At 38.8% G+C, this 23,542-nt stretch overlaps 1 protein-coding gene across 1 annotated transcript in view; it reads left to right on the top strand.

Moving 5' to 3' along the window:
* Msn (moesin) overlaps positions 1-23,542 on the top strand; it is a 79,661-nt gene that overhangs the window by 46,241 nt on the left and 9,878 nt on the right. Inside the window, exons 2-7 of the mRNA XM_004644813.2 lie at positions 5,394-5,477; positions 16,824-16,919; positions 17,921-18,195; positions 19,632-19,715; positions 20,438-20,584; positions 22,605-22,701. Of these exons, the coding sequence (XP_004644870.1) occupies positions 5,394-5,477; positions 16,824-16,919; positions 17,921-18,195; positions 19,632-19,715; positions 20,438-20,584; positions 22,605-22,701 (783 nt within the window). The remainder of the gene's footprint in view (positions 1-5,393; positions 5,478-16,823; positions 16,920-17,920; positions 18,196-19,631; positions 19,716-20,437; positions 20,585-22,604; positions 22,702-23,542) is intronic.

Raw genomic sequence — 23,542 nt, forward strand, 5'->3', positions numbered from 1 at the left:
ATATTAATACTTGATGAAAAATACCTGTTCCATATTATGCCTAAGATGTTTGATATGCAGACAGATAGTGAGGTTAAGCTTCACAGCCTAAGTTGTATGGTAACAACAATAAGCTTGTCTTCTGGATGGTCAACAACCTAAGTTTGCAGACGAAAATTAGAGAAAAAGGAGGGCTGTAAGGAAAGCCAACATTTTGGTCCTAGCCTTCTAAGGTCAATTAAGACTCAGGACATATGAGATCTTGTATTGTAACATCATGTAACTCAGTAGTGTCCCAAATTTTCTGATCAAGTAGATTATGGGGCCAAAGAGAAGTGATCGATGATGTAGAGTGTGCCTAAGGAGAGTCACATGGAGAGAAAACATTCTCTCAGACTTTCACAGAGTGCACATTGGCCAAGTAATGGCCGTGACTCATCCACATGGCTGACACTGACAAAGGTTCTACAATCTGAGTTACAGGATCTCAGGATAAATCCTGAGGGAATTTCACTGACCTTCTCAGACCCAAAAGCTACAACTCTTGTTGCATAGGTCCCGTTTTACCTTGGTCTTAACCATCCAGCAGAAATGTATAAAACCGAAATATAAGAAGTAATGCCATGCTGTTATGTTGAGCTGTAGGGGACTCTGGTCAACAATTTCTGACATTGCCAGTCAAATAGAAGACCCAATACTATTATGGGCTACTGGACTCTTTTAGGATATTTTGCTGCGTTTACATACCTATATTATTCAAATAACGGAACTTAACAAAAAAAGGGTATACAGATGTGTGCCCATTTTGTATCTGTGTATTCAAAGTGGTTAGGATATATAGTTACATTCTCTTAATGAATAGAGGGATTTGTTCTGATGGTGTTTGTAAATAGGATATCAAGTCCACATCTTGTACAGCAATTAAGCACTAGGAAGAATGTATGCAATGTGTTAATTATTGAAACTGTCCTACCAATTTGGTTTGAAACTGTCTCTTTGCAATTTGTTTATCAATAAAATTACGGAAAAAAAAGAAATGCTGCTAGATTACTTCCTTAAATTCTTTCTAATAGTATGAATTAAAGATATCTCCTAGGTTGTGGAATGTTTTCCTTCAGTTACACTCTTTCTTCTCCAGTAATTTTTTTTCCCAGAGAGCGCAGTTCTTCTACTGTCCTGCTCAGAGCCCCTATGCTGACCCTGCCTTAAGGAGTTAGAGCCAGCGTTTCAGGACAGCCTTCAACACCCTCTACTTGCTTCTCAAAGTGTTTCCCCTTCACCCTGAAGGCATTGTTCCCTTGGGAGTAGTAGGTTCCTATATTTTTAAACTGTCTGTCTTCCTCCTCCCTCTTAGGAGCTAGGCCATCACATGCATTGTTTTTCTCCACCTAGAACATCTGAGTATTCTTCCCATGACTTTCACAGTTTTCCTTTTTCAAAATCTACCTTGCCATTAGGGAGCAGTGCAAATACTACTTATAACTGTAATTCCTAATTTCAACAAGTTTCTCTGCTCTTCTATTATAGCATTTCTCAAGGTCTCCTTGTACATTATAGTTCTAGTTATTTGGTGAGTACTTTGTGGTCAGAGAATGGAACTACGGCTTTACTCCATGTATTGTTTCTTAAACACTGTATTCTATTAATACTGAGTGAGTTGAAATAAATTTATAGAAGGCTTTTTAACATGAAACTGGTGGACCTCTATGAGTGCTGTGCATAGAATTTAAAATAGGAAGAATCTATGAACTTGGATGGAAAATTATATGCAGTTGGCTTTCTGTATATGTGGGTTCTGCATATGTGGATTTAACCAACTGTGGGTCAAATGTAATTTGGAAAAATTGCATCCACACTGAAAATGTACACTTTTTCTTGTCATCATTCCCCTAGTAATATAGTATAGCAGCTACTTACATAATGTTATTAGGAATTATAACTCATCTAGAGGTAATTTAAAGTGCACAGAAGAGCATGTATAGATTATATTTAAATACTATACCATTTTATCTCAGAGATTTGACCATCAGTAGAGTTTGGTACTGTTGTACACAGGGTTTCTGGAACCAATCCCACATGGATACCGAAGGTCAACTCAGTTTGTTTTCACTAGCTTCTAATGCAGGTTCTTTTTCAGGTATGAATGCAGGCCAAAAAATTAAATGCAACAGTAGTGGCAGTGCCTGTAACTTTATCACCAATGGAAATCTAAACTATTTTATGTCATAACACAGTTATTGTAGATTTCTCAAAGAATTTTGCATCCAATTCAACTTTGAAGTTACAGAAGTAATAATAAGTAAGATCCAGTGATAGGTAATTACTTAATATAATATGAACACATATTATTAAATTTTAGTGTCTTATTTCAATGTCACTCTCTCTTTGTACTTCCTTATGTTATGCATTTACAAATATTCTGAGAAGGGGTCCATGGCTTCATTAGACTACCAAGGAAGGTCTATGCATAAAGGGGCTGAGATGAGAAATGTCTTTACCTCTTTAGGTGTAAATGATTCTGTATCTATTTCTTATACTTATTTGATAGCTATATTTTTATTTTATTGAGAAACAATAGCAATGAGAAAGTTTCAAAACAGGTTAGTAGGACAGTTACAATAATTAATACATTGCATATTGTTGTCTTCATAGTAGTTATTCACAGTACAAGACGCATACATGATATCCTGTCCAAACATTATTAGTACAAATCTCATTGAATTAAGCAAAAGTAGCTGTATATCTATCCTAACTACTTTATATAGTATATATATATATATATTTGACCAGAGATGGATATTCCATTTCTATTTAAATATTGTAGGTGCGTGAATTCATCAAAATAATCCAATATAGTCCAATAGTCCATAATAGTAGTGGGTTATCCGTAGGACTGGTAATGTTAGAAGTTGTTGACTTGAGCCTTTTACAGCTCAGCATATTAATATGGCTTTACTTTTTACTTTTTATACCACATTTTTTATACTTTTCTGCTGGGTGTAGAGCCAACATTTTGTGAGTACTCATTGAACCTCAGCGCTCGGGAGCTAATTCAAAGTTAGACATAAACCTTGAGATGAGAATGATGTCCAATGTGCTAGAAAATCCTCCGTCTCTATTGTATTCTCTCCTGTCCCCTCAGTCATTGATGTTTTGTAGTCACCCCTGACCCAGCTCAAGGATAATTTGAAATTGGATATGTAATGATAGCCACCAAATTCCAGCCCCTGGGCTCTATTCCCCTTAATTTACAAGAGACCTTTCTGTAACAGTCACTGGATTGGCATGAAAACTAGAGTAGCACTAAGTTAGGGTGGTTAACTTGCCTTATTCCCACAGGGTACTTGCCTTATTTCCTGTTCCTTTGTCAATCCTGAAATAGATTTCCTCCCTGAATCCCTGGTGAGATTTATTTGCAGAGTCATTCTCTGGGCTGGGCTTAGTCTTTGTAATAATTGTGTAGCTGATAGAATGGCTACCTGGCCCCTCTTCTCTGCTGCCTAATCCTTGTGCTGAGGAATGACCCAGAAACACAAAGACTGAACTGAATAATGTCTTATTGACTGCCTGGAGAGTCATATCTTTGACAGGTCCCTCAGTAGTGTTATCATCCTAGAAAATACTTTCTCCTTCACAAGGTGATGGATAATATTAGATGAAATATTGCATATGAAGTGTCTAGTGAGTAATAAGTCTGGATACAGGAAAGCTGCTGCTTGTTATTGTCGCTACTACTGCTGTCACTACCAAATTTTTAGTCAAAGAAACAAGTCTCTAATAATAAAGTTTAAGCTATCATTAAGATGAGGCAATCTATTTGTGAAGTTGGTGACTATATTTTCTAGTGCCTGTGAAATCATGTGTGTGGCTACATGTTATTTTGGCCTAGATCTCCCCTTGTCCCTTTGTTTCTCTGTTGACTTATTATCAAAATAACACCTCTGTGTTGCCCAAACCCATCTCTTCTAAGGTTCCTTCCTCTCTTGTGCTGAGGAAAACCAATGAAACAGAAATAATAGTAAGTGTTAATGCAAGGCAGTATGTAAAACCATGGTCATCAGCCCCAAAATGGTACTTAGATGTAGGAGTCCCCACTGTAGGAGTCCTTCAGGTTCTCCTCTCAGTCTAAGAAGTCAATGTTTGTAATCCCAAAGATATGTTGTTGGAATCCCATCAAGTTAATTCTAATCTACCACTCTCAGTGCAACCCACGGTGAAAGTAAAGACAGTAAAGCATATTTATAATTATTGGGGAGCCAAAGAGTCCTAAATCCAGTCAAGAAGATGGCTTTCGGGAAGAAAGAGGCTGACCCAGGGCCACACATGGGTTTTATTCAGTGCAGGAGTGGCTTCAGGAGGAATGCCTGAGGATTATGGGAAGTAGGTGAGTACTGTGAGCTGAGCTAGGCAGGTTGCCTACATTTACCTCTGCTATATGCAGAGAGGATATGCAGAGAAAGTAATCTGCTTTTTGCTATTGAGATAGTATCTAATGTTTCAGGGGTGTCTGGTGCTTCAGCTCTGATATAATCTTTCAAGCCCCAGGAAGTCATAGTTTCTGTCTATCTCAAGGCTTGATCCCAGATGGTAGCATGGAGCATTGGCTCTTCACTCTGTCTCAACCTGGCTCACAGTAAAGAGCAGCAGGTATAGGTTACCAGGGAAACACACATGCCACCTTCAAAGACTATCACCAGCACCTCAGCTAGATCAATATACATTGCTTAAGGCCAATTGAAAGGATAAAGAGAAGTCCTAGCCAGCTCTGTACTTATCAATACAAGGAAATAGGGTCAAGCTCAGTCAAAATGCAGACAATTGCTCTTCTTTCAAGGAGAGCTGCTCAGGTAGTCCTCCACACTTGGACATTACTGAGTTTAACCATCTGTCCCACTTCATTTCTGTCCTTTTACAAATGAGATCAACTAAGACACAGGAAGGAAGTATGGGTCACCTAAGACTGTAATTGAGCCAATTATAGAACTAGGCTTAGAACCATGTATAGTATTCTTTACCCTTCTCCTAACTTGTCCCTGCAGTTTTCTACCAGTACTATAGATAATACAAGATGTACTTAAGAGAAAAGAAAAGTATGGTATGGCTGAAATTGGCTGGTGTAAGTGGGGAAGACTATGTGGATGTATAGTTAATATTTTCTTACTTTTGGTTAGTGGGCTGATTTGAATTCTTGTTTGCCCCTTGGTAAGCATTGCTCTATGGCTGTGGCTTTTGATCGAGAGCAAGGACTGGGTTATGCCTTGTTTGTGTTAGTACTCCCTGCTTTCATTCCCCTAAGATATAAGCTGCTCACATTCTTTGTATCCTACTTCATTCCTCAGTAGTTGAACACTGGTCCCAGCCTCTGCCCAGCTCAGAGTTAGATGACTAACCTGTCTTCTTTGGTCTCATCCTAGATCAATGTGCGGGTAACCACCATGGATGCAGAGCTGGAGTTTGCTATCCAGCCCAATACCACCGGCAAACAGCTGTTTGATCAGGTAAGGGAGGGACCTGTCCTTAACCACCTCCCCTGCTCAGTAGCTCCTACCACGATGCCAACAATCCTCACCTATTACTTCTTGTCAGAAAATCTCTTTTCCTATTTTATTCAGCAAGATAGTTCAAAACAAAAGCTGACTTTGGCCTGAAGAATAAAAAAGAAGACAAAGTTTAAATTTGGTAGCCTGCGCCCTTGTGGCTTTAGTTAATCCTATAATTGGTTCTGAACAAAGAAGAAGAAAAGGAATAAGTTTGCTATCTTAATTATATTTTTCTTTTTTCTTTTTGGCAGAACTGGGGATTGAACTCAGGCTCTTGTGCTTGCCAGGCAAGTGCTTATTCTACTGAGCTATCTCCCCAGCCCATATTTTTCTTGTAGCTGAGATAATATACTAAGCACCCAAAATTAAAAGAAGAAAGGTTTATTTGACTCATAGTTTATAGTCTCAGCCCATAGTTGGTTGACCCCTAGGCAAGATGGCATGGCAGAGGGGCATCACAGAGGAGAAGCAGTTCATAGCAAGCAAAAGGCAGCAAAGTAGCAAGCAGAAAGCAAAGCAATAAGCAACAAGCAGTGCAACCTTCTTTCTGTCCCTTATATCTTATTTTTAACAAAAGATTTATTTATTTGTTTGTTTGTTTGGTACAGGGTTTTGCTATATAGCTCAGACTAGTAGTGATCATCCTGTCACAGCCTCCCCAATGCTGGGATTATAGGCATGCACCACCATGCCCAGTTTCAGTGGCTACCATGGCATGGGGCCACACGGCATGCAGTACTGGGAAACCCAGGTCTTTGCACTTGCCAGGCAGGTGCTTAGACCATCAAGCTATCTCCCTGGACCCTGGCGCTTAACACCATATCCATGATGCCCACCCTTAAGGTACATAGCACTCACCCCTTGGGTAAGGCAGCTTTAATTGTAGCATAGCACCATGAATACATTTGAGCATCACATTCTTGATCTCAGCAGCACACAACCTGAGTCCATCCACCTCTGAAAAGCCTTACCTGAGACCGCTTGAGGCTTTATGGGTAGGGAATTTAGACATAAGCCAAAACAATTGCATACCACATGCTCTGAAGGCATGAGCACACAGAGCCTTCCTTTCCACCCTAAAAGATATAAGTGGTCTCTTCTATTTGGTCATTTAATTTCTGACTTTCATGATAAAATGGAGAAAAGATCACTTACATGAAATTCTGAAGTAAAATGACCAAATTACACTCAGCTGGTCCATGACTGAGATTCTTCCTTGTGTACTATAAAGCTTCTGTCACTTTTCTGTCTCCCCTTTCCTTTCTTCACCTGCCCTGCCCTCCCCCTTCCTCCCTCCTATCTTCCTTTCTTCCTTTGTTCCCTCATTCATTCCTTCCTTCATTCTTTCCTCTCTCTGTCTGTCTCTTTCCCTTCTCTCTCCCTCTTTATTTTTCTTTCTGCTTCACAGTAGAAGGAAACTATACACATTTCTTATAAAAGAATGTCCGGACTTAGGAGAACACTGGGGTGATGAATATAGTAGGAGAGTACTTTATCTCCTGCAGGCATGCCATAGGGATAATTGCTTACTTCCTATAGATAGAATGGTCATTTCCATCTCTAACTGGAGAGGTATTTCTTCACTATTCATTGTCATTTTCAGAAGGGATGTGCTAATAATAATAAAATAAGCAGGTGAAGGCTACAGGATCTTTTGTCATTCAAAGACTCCCGAGGGCCTAAGGGAATGTTTGATCTGTGGCCAAAGTTCCAGGAGCAAATATAGGGCTCCCATTTTTCAGAGGCTGAGACTTCATCACATGGGCCGTTATTCCACATCTAAGTCAGCCTCTGGTTGAGTGGAGGTTTGATTAATCGTTCAAAGTTTTGGGAGTTAATTGTAGTGGTGCATGCTTATAATCCCAGCAATTGGGAGGCTGAGGCAGGGGGACTGTTGTGAGTTCAAGACCAGCCTGGGCTATGTAGTAGCTCAAGGCCATCCTGAACTGCAGAGAAGAGACCCTTTCTCAAAAAAAATTAGTTGAGGATACATAGCATCTTGTTGGATTGTCAAGGTCTTCTTGCTTCCTTGTGCCTGTTCTGTTGTATGAGAGCTTCTCCATGGGCAGGGAATGGGAGGAAGAAAGAAGTAGGTTGGAGTCAGTGAACTAACTGTTCCTGTGAATATTCCATTGGGTGAGAGGAAAGACGAGAGAAGATGGAGATCGGAAAGGGAATTGTTTTTCATTCAGGTCTTTATGTAGGAGGAAGGAAAACTGTCTACAATATAAAAATAGCTTGGATCTCAGTCACTATTATTATTTGAAGTGGGAAAATTGTTGTGTGGCTACTATAGAAGAGAGTCAACTTGCTTTTCTGAGAGTTACTGTATGTGGGTACTATGACAAAACCCTCTGAATGGAAGAACTAGTACTGACCCCACTTTACCACTTGGAAAACAATATCTTCATTAGACCCTGGAGGGAAAGTTCTTAAACCTCACTGGAATGGTATCTTCATGTTTAAAAACAAAGAAGGGGCCGGGAAGATGGTTCAGTGGAATAAGCGCTTCCCTGGCAAGCGCAAGGGCCTGAGTTCAATCCCCGTTCTGCCAAAAAAAAAAAAAAATAAATAAATAAAAAATAAAAAGAAAAACAAAGAAAAAGAAAAATTAAATACCTACCTCAAAGGCTTTTTGTGAATTTATGAAAAAATATACAGTATTATTTATATTTGTTTCACTATCCAAAAATTAGTTATAGTGGCATATAGGGGTGAAAAAAATCTAAAAAGAGACATTATAGATGAGAAACATACAAAAAAATGCAAATAGAGCAGAGAATGGTGATGATTGAGCTGGGAGCTGGGAATAGGCTCGATGGGCTTCAGAATATATAACATTGTATTTTACTAGAACTTGCTTCTCTGTCATTTTATTTTATGTTTTTGTTTTAAATGGTGCTAAGTAATCACTTATATCATTTGTGAAAATTAGCATGAGGAAACTTAAAAATTTTTTGAGACAGGGTGTGACTAAGATACAAAGTTGGTAAAGCTGAGCTTGAACTTGTGATCCTCCTGCCTCAGCCAACCAGAGGGCTTCGATTACAAGTGTGTACCACTATGCTAGTCTGAGGAATTTTTAAATATACATATTTACTGAAATTAAAGCAATGTACTGATACCTAGCTTGCAAATGATTGCATAACTAGTCTGAAATTTCTGTGTTCTGATTATATTAATATTTTTATAGTTTTATTTGCATGCAGATTTTATATTGAAGGGCCTTTAAAGGGACACTAGATGTCAAAAGGACATGAGATAGGGCTGGAGAGATAGCTCACCATTCTAAGCACCTTCCTGGCAAGTGCAAGGACCCAGGTTCAATCCCCGGTACCTCATGCTGTGCCAGCCCTGTACTGTGCCCTGGGAAGGGATCACTATGAGTCTGGGCTGTGGAGCGAGACCCTGTACCAAATAAAAAAACAAAAGGACAATGGATAGAGATAAATCTTGTGTTCTAGAACTGCCTGTGTCACTAACTTCCTATAATTCTTTACTCAAACCTTTCCCCTCTTTAGGCCTTAATTTTCCTGTCTGTAGTGTCTAATTATCTGTCAAATCTTGTTATCCCTCAAAAATTTATTTCTGGCATTTGTATATTCTCTATATTGTTTTCTACCAGTTCTATTTCCACTATTTGGGTTTCTGTAAAAAGAAGAGAAATTCCTCATATTTGTATGATGACCTGTTGGTATATGCAGGGGATGGAAGAGAAAGCAGCTGACCGGCATTACTGCATGATGAATTTAGAAGATAAATTTCAGGCTCTTTTGTATGACAAAGAATTGCAAGTATACAATCCAAATGGCAAGTAAGAAAACAGTTACATTTACTGAAGATCACAGGAAGTGATCACAGCAAGTCTGTATTGACGAAAGATATGGCACAAACAGAAAAGTGTTGCCAGTGACAGGATAGCAAAAGCACTGCATACCAGATCACAGCACACTGCAGCCCCTGATAAATGAAGCTCTAGGAATTTATTTTTATTTCATTTTATTTTTTAAAAGACAAAAAAATAGTAAAAACAATACGAGAAATGATACAGATTTTCACCAAACAAGATGATAGGAATTCAACAATGGTTGTTATATGTTGTCATCTTCAGGTTAGGTGTTCAGATTACCAGGAAGAAGCCTGTAAGATTGGTCATAAAATTATAAAAAAATTAAAAAGGAGAGAGAAAAAAATTTAAGCATTAACTTCTCCTTTCAGTAGACCAGCAGAAATCAGCAGTACAATTGTCCAAGCTATCCTGTGTGAATGCATACCAGCTTTTTGCCCCGCCTTCTGTCTTTCTTTTCTCCTTCCCCTCATCCCAGTTGTTTCTTCCCTTTGAAGAGTTCCTTTCCCCTGCAAAGATGTAGTATTTTTATACATTGAAGTATTACTCAACTATAAAAATCTTGAGACATTTATCAGTAAATGGATACAACTAGAGACCATATTCAAAAGTGAAATAAATTGAGCCACATGTGTAAATATTGTATTGTGTCCCTAATATAAGAATATGAAAGAGTTAATAAGTTCTGAAAGATAAATTGGAATTTAAAGGCTGTGCAGCTCAACCCAGGTTCTTCCGCTGGCAGGGTAGAAGTTATGTTTGGCAGGGTGTTATCTCAGGGGCTCTAAACACGCATGCTTGTCCTAGAATTCACTCCAATCTTGATTGGTACATGACATGTAGTACATATTTATGAGCCCTTAATAAGATTTGAGTATGGTGAAGGTACCACTAGAGATCCAATGCACTTGCACTGTCATCAGAGATCTCCTGAGTTGATTGATGATGTAGAGTGCACCTAAGGAGAGTCACATGGAGAGAAAACATTCTCTCAGGCTTTCACAGAGAGCACATTGGTCAAGCAATGGCCGTGACTCATCCACATGGCTGACACTGACAAAGGATCTACAAACTTCTATACAGGGTTTCAGGATAAGTCCGGAGGGGATTTCACTGACCTTGTCAGATACAAAACTTACATTTCTTGTCATATAGGTCTTGCTTTGTGTTGGTCTTAACCATCTAGCAGAAAAGTATAAAAACAAAGTATAAAAAGTAAAGCCATATTAATATGCTGAGCTGTAAAAGGCTCAAGTCAACAACTTCTGACATTGCCAGTCCTACAGATAAGCCACTACTATTATGGACTACTTGACTATACTGGAATATTTTGCTGAATTCACACACCTACAATATTTAAATGACAGTGGAATACCCATATATGACAAAACTAAGCAAAAAAAGGGGGATACAAATGAAGTACCATTTTGTATCTGTATATTCAAAATACAATAGATGTACAGCTACTTTCTCTTCAATGAATACAAATATTTGTACTAATAGTGTTTGTGGACAGGATATCATGTCTGAATCTTGTACTATGAATAACCACTAACAATATGCAATATGCAATGTATTAATTATTGAAGCTGTCTTACTAATCAGTTTTGAAACTGTGTCATTGTTGTTTGTTTCTCAATAAAATTACTATTAAAAAAAGAGATCTCCTGAGTTATCGTTATATGATTTTCTATCTCTTAGGACAATTGGAGGAAGAATGGGCCTAGGATGCTGTTTAAAGTTAAATGAGTACAGGAAGAGACTTCCTCAGTTTCATTGTTTCTAACTATACTGGGGGACGTCTCTTCTGGGCTAGTCTACTGTCTGACAAAAGGGAGGTTTCCTTGTATTACACAGACTGTTGAGTCCTTTGTTTCAAACAGCAGTATCATTCTGTGCAGAGACAACAGAGAGGAGAATATTAGAGTGGATTTTATGGTCCAGCTGAGAGGCTGGCCATCTTTTGGCCTCTATTTAGACTTTTTCCCAAAGCCTTGATTACATCCCATGTTCCTCCCGAACCAAATGATCCCATCCTCTGTTCTCGACATTGAAGGCTTTCTCCATTAGCATTGGAGGAGAATGGCTTCTGAAGGTGAGGTAGGCTTTATTTAGAGCCTAGATAGTTAAATCTTTGAACAAAGATGCTTATTAGCTTTGAAAAGCCACGAGGCCTAGTAATTCTTTATTAGTGTTGGTTTGGTTTGTATACTGTGGGTATAATTCTTAGAGAAGCCCAGATAGTAGGGAGCTATAGTCAAATTGGTGTGCCAATTTTGAAATTTGATGCTTCTCTAACAAAGCCCTTGAGATCTGAGTCGTTCATAATGGTTGAAGAAAGGAGGGAGAAGAGACCAGACATTTAATGGTTTATCATCCAGAAGAGCAATGTCGTCTTGAGAAGCATCATTTATTGGCTGCCCATTATGGAGTATCCTTGCTAGGGTGCTTTATTTTTTCAAATTAATTTTAAATGTCAAATAAAAATTGTGTGTATTTATCATATACAATGCAATGTTCTGAAATATGTACATGTTATAAAATGGCTAAATAAAGCTAAATGGGTTTATGACCAAAGGAAATAAAAATCAGTTTGTCAGATATATATTCAGCCATATGTATGATTTGCAGCAATATGCATAAACCTTGAGGAAATTCCGTTGAGTGAAATAATCCAGGTACACAAAGACAAACACCATATTATCTCATATGGAATCTGAAAAATGTAGATCTCATAGAAATGAGAGTAGAATGATAGTTAATTGGGGCTAGGGCTTTTGGGGTTCAGATTAGGATATGATGAACATCCAAGTATATAAAATTTCAGTCAGAAAAGAGTAATAAGTTTGAGAGATCTATAGTACAACATCCTGACTATTGTTAATGACAGTATATTATATTTAAAATTGGTGAAGGTAGATTTTAAGTGTACTTACCCCATAAGATGGTAAGTATATGAGGTAATGCATATGGCCAGGTGTTTTAATCCTCACAATGACCCTGCCTCTGAGAGATGACAGAATATGCCCCGGTTCATGTAGTTAGTAAATACTGATACAAAGTTTCCAATACAGCAACTTGTTGTAGCAGCTGTACTTCCTCCATTCCCTACTGAACTGCACTGTTTGGGGTGCATGTGGCTTTTCTGAACTTGGAGAAGACTCAGAAAAGATTTCTTTTTTGTCTTTAGGCCCCTTAGATGCTGACCAAATATTTGACCATTTGTCCCTCTAGAAGCTAAGGCAGATTAGGACAGAGGTCTGTCTGTGTTTATAGATAGTTGAAGAGTATGAGCTCTTCCTTCTCTCTAATTTGATGAGGCATAAAGGGGGAAGTTTGTTCTGCCAGGCAGTTGAGACCCATCATTCAAGGAGGCCCTCTCCTAGTGGAGCCAGCACCTGAGAGGAAGGGGCTGTACTCCTTGAAAGGAATTGGGGGAAAAAAAGCTATAGGACCACCCTGGACATCAGTAGTCATCTGGCTGCTGATCAGAGAAGAAGCAGACTGGAGAGGAATCATCCTTCTTGGCATCAGAACCAGTGATAGACAGCTGTCAACAGTGGGAAGCCATAGTAGGAAAAGGCTCATGACTTGGTGGGAAAGGGAAGTGGGGCTTACTCTTCCTCCCATCTACCTATTTCTCCTTGTGAGTGTGCTCACAGCCAGGGAAGAGAGCAAGTATCTTGCCACAGATACTCTGTCATTTAGTGAATAAAGGCTGAGCTTCTTCAAAGGGCTTGATGTTAGATTACGTAGGTGCCACTAGGGGGTAGTATTACCACAGTGAGCTCTCATTAGGAACCCGCTGCCTGGCTCCAGCTCTAGCTATAATTTATCTCTAATTGCTTGTCCCTCAGGGTCTTTGAGCCCTAGGAGAAAGGTGAAATCTCTGGACATTCCATTCATTCACCAATTTATTGACTCATTCAATATTGACTGAAGGTCTGCTATGTCACTAGGAGAATCCCTAGAGCTAATGAAATACCATCTCTACTTTTAGAAACTTTGAGTTGTTTATGGATGTATAGATAGGTGTATGCAGCTCTCCCCACTGAGAGGGAGGGAGGGAGGGAGGGAGGGAGGGAGGGAGAGAGAGAGAGAGAGAGAGAGAGAGAGAGAAACTTGGGGCATTGGTTGAATCATGTTGTATATACAACATAGGATTTGGAGTCAGTTCTGGTTCAAACTTTATCTTGGTATTTGGCTGTGTGACTCTTGCCGGCTTATTTAGCCTCTTGAGACTTTCCTTGGTAAAATGGTAATCATACTAAAATCTTAGACATTTATGATTTAATTCTGAAATAAGTAAAGTGCCTGTTGCATAGTAGCCTTTCTTATATCAGTTGTTCTTGATATGTATGTAAGTGGACATTGCTTTGGGAATTCAGATGAAGGAGTCATGAAATCAGGAAACGTTTATGTCTCAGTAAATACTTAGGATATGTAGACTTTGTATTTGAAGACATCAACTCTTCTTCTGTTCTTACTTTATAAATTAATGTGAAAGTACAACTGGGAGCTGGGAGATAGCTCAGTGGAATAAGTGCTTGCCTGGCAAGCACAAGGTCCTGAGTTCAATCCCTGGTATGACCAACCCCCCCCCAAAACAACAACAACAACAACAACAACAACGACCAAAAAAAAAACCCTTTAGGGCCGGCCAAATAGCACAGCAGATTAAAGTGCCTGTAGGCAGGCACAGGGACAGTGGCTTGATCCCCAGGCCTGCCATACTGGCCCCACCCCCGGGCGTGCTCACCAGGCAATTGAGGCTGCTGACCGGGCAATTGAGACTGGGCGTGGTGGCACACCCCTGTAATCCCAGCTCTCGGGAGGCTGTGAACAGGCAGATCACTACGAGTCTGATCTAGTAGTGAGACCATGAACACCCTGTAGACCCTTCCCTAAAAAATTTTTTTTTAAAAAAAAGTACAAGTGGGGCTGGTGAGATGGCTCAGTGGTCTAAAGCACCTACTTAGAACAAGCTTAGCAAAGCCCAGCGACCATGGTTCAATCCCCCAGCACCACATGCCAGCCAGCCCCGCCCCTTGGTGGGCTGAGCTGGCCACACACACACACACACACACACACACACACAAATAAATAAATAAATAAATTTTTTTAAAAAAGTACAAGTGGCCCATTGCTGCAATCAAAGGCAAGTTGTTCTTCTATCATCTCTGTTCCCACTTTGTTCCACTTCCCCATGACCTAATATCTTAGTTCTCAAGGTCCATTCTGTCTTCAGGATGTTCAATGAATGTTTCTCTCCGGGAGTAAGTTGTTCCCTAGAGCTTGCTTCTTCCTACCAATTGCATCTGTACACTTACTCTTTTTGCAGCTCTATGGAAAATTGAACTAAACTCTGTTAATTGGGCCTAGTGTTAGGTTTAGGATAAAAAAAGATTTTAATATGACAGTGCCATAATTCATATGTCTCACTGCCAGGCAGCTGTTATTTGAATATGTTTGTAAACATTTTTCTTTTTTAAATTTTTTATTAGTATATGTTTGCAGTATGTAATAGTTAGATTCTTCATGAGGAGTTGGTACATGTACCTAATATCTTCATTTTCTTTTCACCTCCTTCCCCTCCCCACTCTCCTTCTTCCCATCATGTCTGGGTCCCCTTTTCTTTTGCAAAAGATCTATTTCCATATTGTGTAATACTATCTTTTATTTTAGTCTTATATTTTAGGTTTCTCATGTAAGAAAACTATGTGATATTAATGTTTATGTGTCTGATTTAATTAACATTATGGCCTCAAGGTATACCCATTTCCCTACATATGACTCAATTTTATATTTTTTATGGCAGAGTACTACTTTATTTATAAATATAACATTTTCTTTATTAATCTGTTGATAGACATTATAGGCCACTTTCAAGATTTCGCTATTATGAATTGTGCTGCTATAGATATAGGCATGGATGTGTCATTGTAATATGATGTCTTTAACTCTTGGAAAGATACATAAAAGGGGAATACTTGAGTAATTAGAAATATGTTTTAGAAAGATCATCACCTCTGCCACACTGATCTTTCTAAAACATATTTCTAATTATCTGTCAGCATGAGGTAGATGGGAAGTGGAAGTATTTTTCTTGTGACCTAAGTAATAGCAGTTTCTTCCTTGTTTCTACCTCTGTCTGAGTTTCTTTACTCTAAACCCCTATTTCCACCCCCACCTAAAGAAAATATAAAGAAGACTTGCTTATTGTCAGGCTGAACTCATTAGGCTGTGGCTTATCTTTCCTGCCCCCATCTCTGGTGGTGGGCATATAAGAATTGAGCTGACAGACAGACCATTATTAACATGCTAATGACGGCAACTGGAGAACAGTGTCCATCTGTCTTTTCCTGACAGGCTTCTCTTTCTTGACCATTGCTTAGGCAAGCCTGCTATGATGAGGTATATATCTTGTTTTCATCTTCAACCTGTGTGAGGCAATCATTACTGGGCTCTTTCTAGGACTGGAAATAAGTATTGCAAAACCTAGGGAAAACAGAGCTTTGGGATATATACATCCAAAAATACTTCCTTGGAATATTATATAAATGGGAGTCAATCTTTAAGTTCCAGACATTATTCCCAATTGCTAAATATAAAGAACATCCTGGAGACTGAGTTGGTGATATTATGGCCAGTGATGCAGTCATTTATGCCCACATGATAGATCCTTCATTAAAAACCCAAAGGATGGGCCAGGGAGATGGGCCTGAGTTCAATCCCTGGTTCCGGAAAAAAAAAAACAAAACAAAGGATGGAGTTTTGGATAGATGAACCCATGTGGAGGTCCAGAGGATGATATGCTGGAGGACCTAGAAGCTCTTTACTCTTCCCATAATTCACCCTTTGTGTTCCTTCCATCTCATTGTTCATTTGTATCCTTTGTAACACCCTTGATAATAAATGGGTGAACACAAGAAAAGGTAAAGGACAATACATGGGAGGAACCCAGAAAAATAAAAGTAAGTGTTACCACAGCAATCTCTGCCTTCAGTTTTAACCTTGTCTGGGAGTAGACAGCTACATGCTATCAAAGAGGGAAGGGAGACGTAGAAAGTCCATGGGACTTGAATGGTTTTGGAATTAAACAGACTGGATCTTCAGACAAATAATTTCAGTTCTCTAAAATTTTATCAACTATAAAATCAGTGTAATTGATATATATCATAGTGCTTTTATGAAAATGAAGATAATTGATTTAAGGTTCTTGGTGTGTGAATTGCTAATAAGTAATAGACCATTTTCCTACCTCAGCAATAGTACTTTGTGACAATAGTACAGATGCTGACATTTGTTGCTGACTGCTGTCTAAATGTATTTTTCTTTTCTAATGTGAGCATCGTAAGCCTTTTAAGGGCAGAGGCAAGGTTGGCTCCAATTTGTGTCTTCTGCCTGGCACAGGGTAGATATTCAAGCCATTATGGTTTTTCTGTTTTCTCTTTCAGGTGGTGAAAACTATTGGCCTGAGAGAAGTTTGGTTCTTTGGTCTGCAGTACCAGGACACCAAGGGTTTCTCCACTTGGCTGAAACTCAATAAGAAGGTAACTGTTTACTCATCTGTCATTTGAATACCTTCCTCCATCAAAACTTGTTTATGGGATAGCCTGGGCTAGCTCGCAAACCTGGATTACCTAGCGCATATCACTAGGTGGTCTGTTGATCACCTGGATTACAATGAGGGCAAAGGACTCAAGTAAGGAAAAGCTCTTACTCTGTCTGCACTTTGACTTGACACTGGCAGCATCTAAGAAGGAGAATACCTTTTTCTTTCACTGGAATCTCTGTCCTTAATTTTGACTTTTTTTTTTTTTGACTAAAGTCCTTAGTGGTTTTTTGAGAGTAGATTGGCATCATTTTTTTTTTTTAATTTCAAAATCAAGGGCTGTGGGAAAAAAGAACCTTAGACTTCTATTATTTTTTATTTTAAAGAGAATAAAAATGATAAACCATTAGAAACAGTACAGAATTTCAGAAAATAAGATGATAGAAATATAATAGTATAAAAATGCCTGTTATATTGCATATTGTTGTCTTCAAAGTAGTTGTTCAGACTACCAGATATAAGCATGCAGAATTGGTCAAAAAAAGGAAGCGCTAACTATTCCTTTCGATAAACCAATAAAAATTAGTAGTACAATTGTCTTAGCTATCTTATATACATTCTCTGTCTCTGTCTGTGTGTCTGTCTGTCTGTCTCTTCCTCCTTCCCTCCCTCCCTCCCTCTCTGGCTCTCTCCCTCTCTCCCTCCTTCCCTCCCTCTCCTGTTAAAATTTGAGGCCATTTGGTGGAAATATTGTCAGATATTATTATTACTTGAGAGTTTTTGATCATCAGTATCAACAAGAAGTGATTGTGGACATGGGACTGAGACGGATTTCCAATGAAATTAATTTCTCTTTTTAGAATTGTCAGCAAGATTTCGACCTAGCTTCTTAAGATTACTCAAACTAATGACCTTTCAGTGGCTTCTCCTCAACCTACTGTCACTCCCCAAACATGAAATCCTGCTTTTTAGAGGTTATTAACCCCTTGTTGCTCCTAGGTAACTGCACAGGATGTACGAAAGGAAAGCCCTCTGCTCTTTAAATTCCGGGCCAAGTTCTACCCTGAAGATGTATCTGAAGAATTAATCCAGGATATCACCCAGCGCCTGTTCTTTCTGCAAGTGAAGGAAGGTATTCTCAATGATGACATTTACTGCCCACCTGAAACTGCTGTGCTCTTGGCTTCTTATGCTGTCCAGTCCAAGTATGGTGACTTCAACAAGGAGGTGCACAAGTCTGGCTACCTGGCTGGAGACAAGTTGCTGCCTCAAAGGTAAGATGGCACCCTAGTCTCCTTTGCCTTTGCCAAAGGAAACTGCAACCCAAGGATGACTAATACCTGTTCTACAGGGCCTGCTGGGTCTGTTCCTCTTCCCTTGGGTCTGCCTAAAGACCTTGTTATGCTGCTTAGAGTGATCTGTTTGCATGTATCATCATGCCCGGTTGTTTCTCTGGCTCTCAAAATGAAAAGCCTTTTGTTTTTCCACTCTCTCTGCTCAATTACAGAACTTCATTACCCTGGAGATAGATACTTACATAGAAGCAGAGGTAGATTTATTTCTCCTTACTTCTATTTTTCTCAATCCCTTTCACTGATTTAGACCATTTATTTCAGAAGTTGATAGGGGGGAGAGAGGCGTACAAAAGCCAGAGACCTCAGTCTTTTAATATTGATAATTTTTTATATATATATAGTGATTTCATTTTTTTGTAAACTTCAAAGTTGAAAGCTCTCATATATACATTATTTTTTGTCTTAGCATTGCAACAACACAAAAAATGAATAAGGCAGGCATTATCCTTATTTTGAAATGGACATGTAGAGGTACTTGCCATGATTTGTCCCATCTCCCATAGCTCATTTGAGGCAGAGATATACTAAAAACCCTAATTTCTTTTTTTTAAGCTAGGTTTTTCTGTTGCATCTGATTATCTGTTCCATAGACTTTTTTTTAGGCGGAACTGGGGATTGAACACAGGCCCTTGCGCTTACCAGAGAAGCGCTTATTCTACTGAGCCATTTCCCCAAGCCCCCGTAGACTTTTGTATTAGGAAAAAAAAATGAAATCTCTGTGATTCCTCGGTGCCAGTGGATCTGTGGCATATATACAATCCAACAGAAGGAATTAGGGATACTGATTGTGCCCTGGGATGCTTTATGCATTGTCAGAATATCAGAAGTTCAATGTTTAAAGCAAGCCTCTTTTATAATCTAGTAGATATGAGAATTTGGACCTATAATTTCTTTCAAAGACATTTGGGCTTAGTTCTGTTCTGTAGCCAAAAGCTGTCCTCTCACGCCTCAGCAATATTCTTACAAACTGTTGGTCTCAAGTGAATCTGAAAGGATGTACTCATTTCTGTGAGGTCCATCCTCACTTTTTGTCCCTCATATTAGCACATATTCCTTAGAAATCACTCTTATACTTAGAAACTACAGGATATTGTTGAATTTTCTAATTATGGCAACACAGCAAGGTGGTCCCACTGTTTTTTTTAGTCATCTCTAAATTATAGCTCTCCTATCACTTAGGAAATTCCTTATGTCTAATTTAATATCTTTTGCTCTGATTTTAGTCTACCTCATGTATGACCTTGTAGTCTGATTGCACATTTTGAGCAGCTTCTTCAGAGAACTGAGTTGGCTTCCTTTCCATTCTGCACATGGTCTTTACACTTAAAACTAAACACTATGTGTTGCCTTTCCAGAGTCCTGGAGCAACACAAACTCAACAAGGATCAGTGGGAGGAACGGATTCAAGTCTGGCATGAAGAACACCGTGGCATGCTCAGGTAAGCTATTCTGGAAGGTGTGGTCCCCACTGTCCTTGCAGAGTAAATAAGAGCAGGTTCTGTGGTGAAGAAGTAGATGATTGGGAATATTAGTGGATGCTGGAGGAGAGACAAGGATGATGCTGATACTTAAAGAAAGATAGAAAGCAAACCAGAGCCAACATAAGACGTGTGTGTGTGTGTGTGTGTGTGTGTGTGTGTGTGCTGGTAAATATGATAACTGTTAGTCTAATTTTGACCATCAAGCAATGAAGGGAACATTGGGATCTGCAAACAGCATCAGAGTCACCAAGTGGCTTCTCCCAAAGATGAAATAGAGAAAGATCTCTTTAAATATTACAAAACACTTAGGGTAGTTTAGCTGAGGAACAGATACTGTGCTTTCACCACTCACTCTTAGCTCTGCTAAGAGTATATGAAAGGCTGTTACAATGAATGATATGGAGAAAATAGTGTTCATGGCAGGTAATAGGCCAGAGGTCAACAAGGATCAGCCCACCTTTATTCCCCTTAAGTACCTCAGACCTTAGGTTCCTTTCAGCAAATTTTGCTTGACAAAAATCATATGTGTTATATTCTATCGTCTGCTTTCCTGCCACCCCTTTACCCACTTCTGATAGCAAAATACTTATCAAAAATGCAAAGCAAGTAAATTTTTCTGTCTCTGTCTGATTCAGAGACTTCCCTCTGTGACACCTCCTTCTTTACCCTGTGTCTTTTAGAGAGGATGCTGTCCTGGAATATCTAAAGATTGCTCAAGATCTGGAGATGTATGGTGTGAATTACTTCAGCATCAAGAACAAGAAAGGCTCAGAATTGTGGCTAGGGGTAGATGCCCTAGGTCTCAACATCTATGAACAGATTGACAGGTATATCTCAGACTTCTTTTAGTTTATTTGGGTCACTCTGATACTTAAGGCTCACCCTCACCTTGGAGCAAGACAGTGTCTCTTGAGTCTCACCTTAGTTTTTTTTTTCTACCTAATTTGGTGGGTCCAGATAATTGTACAATTTCCCTCAAGTCTATAAATCCTGTATTGCTTAGATTTTCATTGACCACTGTGTTGTCCCTGAGCCACACATGGTGGATGAACTCTTTTTTTAAACTAATTTTATTGAGAAAGAAGTAGCAAGAAGACAGTTTTAAACAGGTTAGTAGTAGTTACAATAATTGATGCATTGTGTATTGTTGTCTTTGTAGTAGTTATTTATAGTATAAAATGTAGACATGATATCTTGTCTAAACACTATTAGTTCAAAACTTTCACTGAACTGAGAGAAAGTAGCTGTATATGTATGTTGTTTTGTATATATATATATATATTTACTGCAAAAGGGTCCTTCATTTATATCCTCCATTTTTATTTACTTTTGTCAGAGATGTGTATTCCATCACCATTCATATATTGTAGGTGCATGAATTCAGCAGAGTAATTCAATATAGTCCAATAGTCTATAATAGTGGGTTATCCACATGACTGGCAATGTCAGAAGTTGTTGACTTGAGCCTTTTACAGCTCAGCATGTTAATATGGCTTTACTTTTTATACTTCATTTTTATACTTTTCTGCTCAGTGGTTAAGACCAAGATAAAGCAAGATCTATATAACACAAAATGTAACTTTTGTATCTCACAAGATCAGTCAAATTCCCTCAGTACTTATTTACCCTTAAACCCTGTACAACAGTTTACCCTTAAACCCTGTACTTTTGTCAGTGTGAGCCATGTGGATGAGTCAGGGCCAGTGCTTGACCAATTTGCTCTCTGAGAAAGTCTGAGAGAATATTTTTTCTCCATGTGTCTCTCCTTAGGCACATCTACGTCATTGATCACTTTGCTCTGTGGCCCCATAATCTTTTTGATCAGAAAATTTGAGCACCACTGAGTTGCCGGATGTTACAGTTCAAGTTCCCTTATGTCCTGAGTCTTCACTGACCTTAAAGAAGGACTAGGGCCGAAATATTGGCTATCCTTGTAGCCCTTCTTTTTCTCTAATTTTTGTTCTGCAAACTTAAGTTGTTAACCCTCCAGAAGAGAAGCTTAATGATATTATTACCCTAGAACATAGGCTATTGAGCTTAACATCAGTATCTGTCTGAACTCTTAAAATGTGGCTACTATGTATTAGACTTTGAAGACTTACTATGAAAAATAAAACGTAAATGGCTCAATTTTTTAATAATAATTTATATATTTAAATTGTAGGTGACGTATATAGAGTTAATTAAATTGTATTGTAATTAACTCCACTTGTTTGTATTTTATTCATGTTCATGTAACTACTAGAGAACTTAAAATGTATTTATTGTATGTACTATGACTATCATATATCATATTAATATGTATAATTTTTTAAAGGTAATGATGGCCTAGAATCTACCTTGCCAGGATTTGTAAATTGGTTCAAGTCCCATGTGATGATTACCTTTTGGCCTATAAGTCTCTTCTGTGGCCTCATCTTCCTTGCATATCCCCTTCTACCCTTGCTCTACTCTTGGTGAAGATGGAGATGAATAGATTACTGTTCCACATAACTTCTAAACCTTGGGATTTATTATTTATCATCTTCCTGCTATTTATCACCTTAGAAGAGTCTCTCTGAAATAGGGCTAGGGATGTTCTTAAGAGGACTTTTACAAGGTCAAGAAAGTGGAAAAAAAAATCTCAGATTGGAACAAAGAATAAAATGTTGATTGTGGTATTAGGAGGTCCTTTTACCCAACATTAATGCTGGCAATTGATTTGGTAGCATGTGACAGCACTGGTACTGGGCCTACCACCTCAAGAAAGAATTTTTCAGGGGAGGAGAGAGGTGAGGCAAGACAATAGCCTTCAATGCCTTTCTTATCTTCCCTTTGTGCTGATGCTTTTGGTCTCTACTGTTACAGACTGACACCCAAAATTGGCTTTCCCTGGAGTGAAATCAGGAACATCTCTTTCAATGACAAGAAATTTGTCATCAAGCCTATTGACAAAAAAGCCCCGGTGAGTGACTCCTCCCTTTGATAGTGATAGGTACTCAGCAAGGCCTGTATTATCCTAAACATGATCATGTCGTATTTGTCTTTTCTTTTTGTGAATTACTGTGTGGGGGCATAAATGTAGGTTGACATGGAAGGAAATATGAGGTCTAAGAAAGATATAGGAATCATTTTATACCTGGTGCTATTCTACTATCTGTCTCAATGACACCCTGCTAGCCCTCTTGTCATTTTATCTCTGTGTCTCTGTCTTTCTGTCTCTTTTTCTCTGTCTGTCTTTCTGCCTTTCTCCCTCGCTTCCTCCCTCCCTCCCTCCCTCTTTCCCTCCTTCTCTCCCTCTTTTTGAAGGCGAGCCACAGGCATTCTAAATTCTGCTTCTTAACCATTGTTTTCTGCTACTATGAGACAATGAGATGCTGCAGGGCCAGGGAGATGGCTCAGTAGAATAAGTGCTTCCCTGGCAAGGGAAGTTGCCTGTGGCTAGCTAACAAGGGCCTGAGTTCAATCCCCGGTTTTGCACAAAAAAAGAGATTCTGTAATGAAAACAGATAATATCTTATAATTCTTAGCCCCTCACCCCTAGAAAATAAATTATATTCACATATTTTTTTGACCTTTAATTGTGGTAGAAAAACAGAGCAAGAAAGTCCAAATCCGCAGGGCCAGGGAGATGGCTCAGTAGAATAAGCACTTCCCTGGCAAGTGCAAGGGCCTGAGTTCAATCCTTGGTTATGCCAAAAAAGAAAAAAAAAAAAGAAAAAAAAGGCAAATCCAAAGAGGATCTTCTAAATTTGCTTTTTGGTATAATTTTATGAGTGCCTTCTCAGATTTCCTTCCAGGACAAC

Source organism: Octodon degus, unplaced genomic scaffold (genome assembly GCF_000260255.1).
Source record: "Octodon degus isolate 3935 unplaced genomic scaffold, OctDeg1.0 scaffold00211, whole genome shotgun sequence".
NCBI classification, from domain to species: domain Eukaryota; kingdom Metazoa; phylum Chordata; class Mammalia; order Rodentia; family Octodontidae; genus Octodon; species Octodon degus.